Source organism: Chrysochloris asiatica, unplaced genomic scaffold, assembly GCF_000296735.1.
Source record: "Chrysochloris asiatica unplaced genomic scaffold, ChrAsi1.0 scaffold00124, whole genome shotgun sequence".
In the NCBI taxonomy this organism is placed as follows: Eukaryota; Metazoa; Chordata; class Mammalia; order Afrosoricida; family Chrysochloridae; genus Chrysochloris; species Chrysochloris asiatica.
In genome coordinates, this window is record NW_006408642.1 from 6356010 (window position 1) to 6364872 (window position 8863).

The 8863-nt window shown below is 42.8% G+C and overlaps 1 protein-coding gene across 2 annotated transcripts in view; it reads left to right on the forward strand.

The window, feature by feature from the left end:
* Positions 1-6364, forward strand: part of CDC25A (cell division cycle 25A) — an 18372-nt gene extending 12008 nt beyond the window's left edge. The window contains exons 11-15 of one of the 2 annotated variants that reach the window (XM_006868788.1): positions 2600-2662; positions 2749-2847; positions 3454-3584; positions 5673-5784; positions 6027-6364. In XM_006868788.1, the coding sequence (XP_006868850.1) occupies positions 2600-2662; positions 2749-2847; positions 3454-3584; positions 5673-5784; positions 6027-6167 (546 nt within the window). In that variant the 3' untranslated portion in view covers positions 6168-6364. The remainder of the gene's footprint in view (positions 1-2599; positions 2663-2748; positions 2848-3453; positions 3585-5672; positions 5785-6026) is intronic. The other variant, XM_006868789.1, reaches the window with a different exon arrangement.
* The last annotated feature ends 2499 nt before the right edge of the window (positions 6365-8863 follow it).

Genomic DNA, 8863 nt, shown 5'->3' on the forward strand with positions numbered 1-8863 from the left:
TCTTTTGAGCTACTGCATCCATAGGTGTAGGTCAAGTTCATCAAATTGTATCAGATTACTCTTTTTTCCCCTTCTTTCTTCTTCTAGTTGAGCTCTGATCATCCAGTCATTGAAGCCAGGTCAAGTGGATATTATCTGCAAGTGTGGGTGTTCTTGTGAATATGCCCTCTCTTATCAGCTGGACACTTCACTCTCCACTCTAGTCCTCTGTGTCTATGTCACTGACCCTGGGCCCAAGCGTCCCCAGGTCTTACCACACTGCTGGTATACCTGGTCTCCACCTGGGTTCACAGGAGTCTATTGAACATTGTAAGGCTTAGTTCGCAACTTCATTGCAGTTTTTCTCTCACTTTCCCTTATTGGTGTCGAACGTGATCACCAATCAGAGCGTGTATTTCCATTGGGTCTTAGTCTTAGAAGGGGGTGTGCCCTGAGGGCACCCAACCACTTGCCCTGATGTCTTCTGGGCGAGCAACTTGCTTGTTCTTGTAGTAATCAGTCCGTCTGCCTATATTGTTTTGTGTTTTTCCTGTTGGTCTTTAAAGAAGTATCTTCTGTTCTAGCCACTCCAGGCTGGCCTGCTTGTCCTTTCAAGTGGAAATTTCCCACCTCTTAAGAATCTGGATGCTGTTCATGCAGAGGCTCCACAGGAAGCCTCCTTTACTGGGCACATTGTAGCCCCATTTTAGGTATTCCAATCAGTTATAGGCAGAAGATGGACTTACAAGCTTTCTATGGTGATATTTCTGGCTATTCCTTTCTCTCCCCCTCAAGTGTCTATTTTATAAAGGTATGCCAGTGAAACCAAGATTCAAAAGACAGCCAAGCATCTTAACATTATTTCCCCCTTTTCCCCATTCCAACCATGTCTTGTATCCCAGATCCCTGTTTTTCCAAGGTTATGCATACGTCATTACTTACCTCTCTCCCACATAGCCCTTGCAAACCTGCCTAATTGTTCTCCCATGCGCTTTGTTCTTTCATTCCCCTCCCTAGCACCCAAACTGTCTATTCCCTGCCCAGTGCTCCACCTTCCCCTCTCTCACCTCACCCCACCCCCACTTCCCACTAAAGTACAGCTAAATAATCGATGCTCTTGTTCCAACTAAACTACACATTCTTTAAGACACTTAGGAATGGATCTCATAACCTGGGGACTGCCTGTGTTGCATAAAGAATTAAGCAGAAATAAGCCTGCAATGTCCATATATCAAAAGGTTTTCACGGCATGCCCAAGTTAAACCTAAATTTCTTCACCATCCAAAGGAGGGTAGTCCTCTAAGGAAAAAGACCCGTGGAGGTGTCAGAGGAAGATCACCTGTTGGTCTAAAGTACTGTGGAGGAAATTGGCTACAGTTGAGTCATGATGAACTACCAGACTGGGACTGGGAATGTATGCTTAGCAACTTGGTTAGCCTCAATTTACTTGATTGTTTTGTCTTCATTAATTTAATATTTATTGAAGTACTTAAGTGTTAAAAAGGTTCTAATAGTTGTAGTGGTTACAGATCACATTGCTAACCTCAAGCTCAGCTGTTTGAAACTACCAGCCATTCCTTCAGAGAAAGATGAAGCTTTTTGCTCCCAGAAAGACTTAAATAACCTCAGAAACCCTATGTACGGTTGCTATGAGTTGGAACTGACTCCAGGGCACATCACCACCACTACCACCATGTGATAAGCACTGTGGGAGACTTCCAAGTAAATCCCTGCTCCTCCCCTCAAAAAACATAACATGATACCAGATGTAGGTGAACCACCTTTATCGCATGGTGGATTAAAATAAATGTCGCTGAGATATAAGCAACAGGCTAAAAGAAATAAGAGGTTGCCTTAAAGGACTGGAGAAGGTGTGAGTCTGCACCAGTGGTATTTCAATAGGAATTAAGGTAACAAGGGATGTTACAAGGCTGGGGGGTAAAGAGACAATTCTGGTGTAAAGGGACAAGCAACTGGGCATACTATGAAAGTGTTCCTGTTGATGGAACCTTTGATTTGAATTGAGGTGACTAATTATGTTTGTCAAACAGTGGAGGCAGGGATGGGTGCACTCTGATCAACCAGTTATCTTAATGAGTATTTGTTTGTGTGCCCATCTTCTGATGTCTGGGCCAGGTCTTATTTTCTCCAATCCCAGTTCCTAGTACTATGCTGGGCATAGCAATATTTCAGTAAATGAGTAAAGTAGCTTCCTTCACTGTATTTTTTAAATGCTGTTTATAGTCTCAGATGAAAAATAATGACAAAAGCAAATGGAAAAAAAGAAACTATCTGAATGTTACTGGATTCAACCTGCCTTCCTACCTTGGATACAGTGCTTAACTTTTAAGTTTTCCTATCTGAACCTGAGGATAATATTCCTTACAGGTTTGCATGAAAATTGAATATCAGGGTGTTAATGAAGTGCATGGAGTCCTGGTGTGGTGCTATAAGTTAACACTCTGGACTGCAAAGTCAGTTCAAGCTTACCAGCCACTCCTTGGAAACCCTATTCAGGGTCGCTTGCTTTTTGAAATTGCCTTTTACCTGACAATCAGTGTAACTGTTATACCCTAGCTTTCAGATTTGCTAAGAATCACTTTTTTATGCTTTATTTTAGGGTTATCTCTTTCACACAGTTGCTGGGAAACATCAGGATTTAAAATATATCTCTCCAGAAATTGTAAGTCACCCTTTTGGAGCCCTTGGGATGTTTTAATCTATTGTCCCTAGAACAAAGGTTGATTCTCCTTGGCTTTCTCCCTGCAGATGGCATCTGTTTTGAATGGCAAATTTGCCAACCTTATTAAAGAGTTCATTGTCATTGACTGCCGATACCCCTATGAATATGAAGGAGGCCATATAAAGGTATGGATTCCTGAGGGTTGCTGGGGAGGACAGTGGCACTTGCCCTTTAACTGCACATGTTATTTGTGAGAATAAAAGATAATACAAGATTATAAAAGGCATTTGTATCTTGGTGCACTGATCAAATGTTCCTTGTTCTGTTCGTCACACCATCACCTGCATAAGGCATTTCTAAGTGGTACCTGCCGATTTCCAAGCCAAGAAGAGACAGAAAGGGCTCTGTAGTATTTGTGGGTTGGGTCCAAATATTTGAATACCCACTGCTCCTGTCTGAAAGAAGCCAATTTCTGGCAGTGTGTCCAGGTCTCAAGCTTAGTGATTCTTCTTAGTTATAGTTCAGTCAGTTTAGCCTTTACGAATTAAAACCATATTTAAAATATATGCTTTATATATATATATATTGTATAACAGAATTTGATATCCCATTTCCCATCCCCATGTGTGTTTTTGCTTAGTAAGTGGATAGTGATCAATGAAGCTCCACTGGATGGTCTACTGGACTGTTGACCGAGGACACCCATTCCCACGTACCTATAAAATCACATACTGTTCTCATGGAATCAATGTGGGGCCCAAAGATACTAAGATTCTCTGGTACCTTCACAGGGTGCAGTGAACTTGCACATGGAAGAAGATGTTGAAGACTTTTTACTCAAGAAGCCCATTGTACCCACTGATGGAAAGCGTGTCATTGTCATATTTCACTGTGAATTTTCTTCTGAACGAGGCCCCCGCATGTGAGTACTACCCAGAAGCAGAACTGGGCTCTCTAGGGCATAGACTCAGTACTTCCCTGGGACATGGTTATGTATGGCTCCCACTTGGAGCATACAGTAACATACCTAAGCAACCAACTGCACATCAGTAGTCATTTTCAGACCTTGACCTACACATGGTACAAACATACATGTATTGGTGTTAAGTGCCATTGAGTGGTTCTAAATCATTGCAACACTGCATAGGGTTTACAAGGATTGACTGGTGAGTTTGAACCACCAACCTTGTGGTCCAGTGCATTATCCTACAGTGCCACACCAGGACTCCTAACACATGTATATAAAATAGATACTTTTCCGAATTCTTACTGACTTCATGAACAACTCCCTTGAATGTGGTCTATAGGCTCAACCTAACAGTTTCTGTTGCAGGATTTTCAGAGTCTTCTAGTCCAGGCCTGTCTTGGATGTTAGCATTGACTACAGTTCCCCCCATGGAGTTCTGCTTTATTACCCCGACTCCTGAGTTCATCCTTGTCATTGTTGGTTGTGGCTCACTGTTGGTCCTTTGTTGAGTTAAGCCGTGGCTCTTCCGATTTCCCCCACTGTTCTTAATTCTATCTTTGGGGCTTTTCAGAATATCCCATCCTTTGCAATATCCTTCGATTACAATATGGTTGTTCTTAATGCAAATGTAAATTATTCACATTGAAGTAGTGTAGGAGAAAAGTGTTAAAGTCCTCAGTAAGAAATTCTATGTGGTTTTTAGTATCTAGTCATATTATCAATTAATGTACCAGACTGCAAAGCTGTCTGAATTGCAAGGTCAGTGGTTTAAGCTTACCAGCTGCCCCTTGGAAACCCTATACAGGGTCACTGTGGGCCGGAACCAACTTAACGGCACGTAACAACAACCAAAAATATATTTTATATCAAAATAGGTTTTTAAAAAAGTGTACCTACAATAAAACAACCTTCAGTGAAACATATAAAATATTTTGATGCTCCAGCAATGCCCTCTATAGTCTCACTAAATGATGACAGCACAGGTGCTAGAAAATACAGTCATAAGTCTGATATTGGACTTATGAAGTAGGATGAGGGCCATTGGTCATTCAGAAAGCTTTTAAAAGCCTGGAATGTGTCTGGCATTGTTGAGGCCCTTATTTTATCAATTATTAGTATTTTACTACATTTACACCTGCACTCTCTAAGCACACAGTTGCGATGGGAACTTGGCATATCTAAGTCCTTCCACATCTGTTTCTAGAACAAAGACTGTGTTACATTAATACAAAACCGTATTACACAATGAGGTGACATATGAACTTGTAAGACTTTTAGGGTTCATTCATGAATGGAATTATCACTCAACTTGTGCCTTTCATGGGCCCGTTACTATTTCAATTACTGCAAATAACAGCAGCGACCAAAACCCATGCTTTTGTGGAGTAAAGGCAAGAGCAACTGGGATGGGAGGAATGATGAATAGGTCAGGTCTTATAGGCCACTATAAGGACTGACTTACACACCAGTATGTGGGCATTAAGGAGCTGCCATCTAGGAGAGAATACTAGGGAAGAGTATTTAGTTGTTCCAGGCATAGGAAATGTCACTGGAGTTGACAATTTAGGGAGAACCTAGGGGACTAGCTGAGAGACTAATGCCATGTGAGGTATGGGATAGTCATATCAGGCAAGGAGTACATGCTAAGACTGTTTTACTAGGAGGAAGTAAAGTTACACTGAACAATGGTCCTAAAGATCTCCCATGGTCACCAACTGCATCCCAAGCACTGTTGGTATCCAAGAATAAATGTAAAGTTTTGAAGATGTGTGTTAGTTGTTGTTAAGTACTGTGGAATCATTTCTGACTCATAGTGATCCTGCACAGGGTTTCCGAGGCTGTAAATCTTTACGGGAGCAGAACGCCTCATCTTTCTCCCTTGCAATGTCTGGTAGTTTCAAACTACTGACCTTGAGGTTAGCAGCCCAATTCGTAATCACTACGCTACCAGAGCTACTACTACTGTTTTTACTAGATTTTATTGTTAACATTTTTTGTCTTTGGAAGTGCTAACCAGCTTTGGCCTTCCTTGCCCTTCACTAGGTGCAGGTATGTGAGAGAGAGGGATCGGCTTGGTAATGAGTACCCCAAACTCCACTACCCTGAGCTGTATATCCTGAAGGGTGGATATAAAGAATTCTTCCTGAAATGCCAGGTGAGACATGAGGTCTCTGGTGAGCTTGACCCATCCCTTACCCATGTAGGACAATGGATCTGATTGATGGTCATAGCAACTTGTGGCCAGGGGTCTGGGGACAAGATGGGTGTGTGGGTGTCTGTCTTAAACAGAGCAAACTCCTATAGAGCGCATTGTCCAGTACCCCTAGGAAGGGATGAAGAGAACCCATTGTGATTCGAGGCAGGTATAGTCTAACCTTATTCTCTCTTGTCCCCCAGTCTCACTGTGAACCCCCTAGCTACCGGCCCATGCACCATGAGGACTTTAAAGAAGACCTGAAGAAGTTCCGCACCAAGAGCCGGACCTGGGCAGGGGAAAAGAGCAAAAGAGAGATGTACAGCCGTCTGAAGAAGCTCTGAGGGTGGTGGTGCTGCACTGCAGCAGCCCAGGCCTCCCTCCATTTCTTTCCCTTCCCCCTCTGTGCTGCAGAGAAACTTGAGGAAAGGGGCCAGTTGTGTGGCATGTGAAGAGAAAACCTGCTTCCACACCTTAAACATACCTCCCACACTCCAAGGTCGGAGCCAGAGGATCCCATTGACAACACCTCTTCTGTCCCTCTTAAGATGACTTCCTTCCACATCAGCACTGCCTGTCAGGGTTGTCAGATGCCACAGCACAGTTTTGGGCCACTTTCAAGACATACTAACTCCTCATCCCTCACAGACGAACAACCTGGTGCCTTGCTGAGTGGTGGCCTTCTTGGCATGAAGCATGCGGCTTCAGAGGGAAGGGGGACTTGGAAGCAGACAGAAGTAACATGAAGAGAAATGCTACTGACCAGATACCAAAGGCAGCCTTGGAAGGAAGGATCTTTGTGGAATAACCTGTGTCGTTAATTTATTCAACTTTGTCAATCACTTTATTTTTTTATTTTTGTTTTAAACTCCTTTGTTAGTTCAAAATACTGCCATTCTAGGTAGGGTTTTATTATCCCAGGGACTTCCTCTGTTTTTAATTCAGAGAAAAAAAAAAGAGGGAAGAAAAGTCAAACCTGTTGTGAATTGTGGGACAGAGAACTAGGAGCTCTGTCAACCCCAGGAGGCATTGCAGTACTGGGGCTGCTGCTATTTAAAGCCAAGAACTGAGATACTGGTGGGAGCAGACATTGGACTCAAGCTTATCTGCAGGACATAAGCTAAACCTCCCAGACCTACCTCGAAGGCTGTTAGATCCATTTGGGGGACAGGGAAGTTCCCTGTGATAACTGGCTAGAATAGGAGCCATAGTCAGGAAAGCACTTGAGGCAGCTTCCACTGGGCCACCCCCAGGTCAGTGTTGGAATGTGGTAGTGTAGGTATCCCAGGGTAAGGGTGGGAATGGGTGGGCTCCACAGAACTGGGAGGGAAGTATACCGTGAGTGTCTTCCTTCTGTTACTCTGACACTCTTTAATAACTTTCTTTCTTTTTTTTTAATTGTCATTTTATTTTATGAGTCAAGAAATATCAAGTCAGTGTCAGATGGGCCACCCAAAGTAGGCAGGGCTGGAAGCCCTGGATATTAGAAGGAAGTAATGGGTGCTGATGTAGAGATGACTATAGAATATGTTTCTCGGGGAAGTCTGGTGAATTCTAAAGGTAAAACTCTTGGATTTATCATGTTTTAATTTGAGGGACAGGGAATGATAGATCATAACCAGTTTTCCACTCATCTAACCCTGTGGAAGTGGGATATCAAAGGAACACCTCTCATCCACAGAGCTAGGGCTGACTTGCTTATTTCTAGAGAGGCCTGCCTGGTGCCTGCTCATCCCTACCCTCAGGCCCCAGCCACCTCACCATCTGCTCTGTTGGATTGTGGCCAAGTTTTCCTTAGACACAGTCAGTCTTACCTCTTGCCTTCTCAACATTCTGTCCTGGGGGTGGGAAGGGAATCAGTGATAATGGAGATGGCTAGTTGGTGAGTTATGGGTTTGAGTTGAATTTGTCTATAAAACCATCTTGAAAGAGCTTGTGGGGAGTAAGGAAAGGAGAACTAGAAGACCTCTTCCCCCACACACAGACACTGCAGTTTGGTTCCTGATCTTGGTTGTAGAGAATCTGTTGGTTGAATGCCTCAAGAGCGGTAAGATGACCATCATACTGTACCAGTTCAGCCAGCATTGCTAACCACCTGATGCAAGCTCTGAAAATAAACAATCTTGGACCCACACTCTGCCTGGTTCTTTGATGAGTTTAAAGGGATTTTTTTTTTTTTTAACTTTATTGTGAAAGTTTACAATGCGGATCATCAGTTGTATATTCAGCAAATAATATATTTCATTACAATGATTGCAAACCCCTCCGTGTACCATTACTTGACAATATATTGTCTGCCCTTGGTGTATTTAATCCATCTGCATTCAGTGCAGCTGTCAACAGGTATGAATGATTGCAAGTTGATCTGCTCATTACAAATTTTTTTAATTTCAGTTTATTAGGAAATGTCCTTATTTTGTCCTCATATTTGAGTGACAGCTTTGCTGGACATATGATTATGGGTTGGCTTTTTTTCCCTTTAATTTTGTATATGTTATCCCATTGCCTGATTGTTCTAGCATGCTAGGACTGAGCAATTTATCTTCAAGCTCACTGATAGCAGCTTCCATCGCTTCAAATCTACTCTTTTCCCCTTTCAATGTGTTGTCTTGAAGGTACCTATATATCATTCTTTTGAATTCTTTTCCAGTTAATTCCATTACATTTTCTTGCTCAGAAACATTTTCTGGCTCTGCATCATGGTCATTCTCTCTTTCTTCATAAAAGCCAGTTGTCTGTTGTCTCCTGGACATTGTGGTGTTGTCGTGTTATGTGCTGTGGAGTCGGTTCTAACACATAGTGACCCTGTACAGGGTTTCCGAAGCCATACATCTTTATGGGAGCAGAAACCCTCATATTTCTCCTGTGGAACAGCTGGTAGTTTCGAACTGCTGACCTTGCAGTTCACAGCCTGATTTGTAAACACTACGCTACCAGAGCTCCTTGTGGGGTTGTCATTTTGTCAGGTGCCATCGAGTCAGAACTGACTCATAGCGACCCCATGCACAGCAGAACGAAACAATGTCCGATCCTGGGCCAA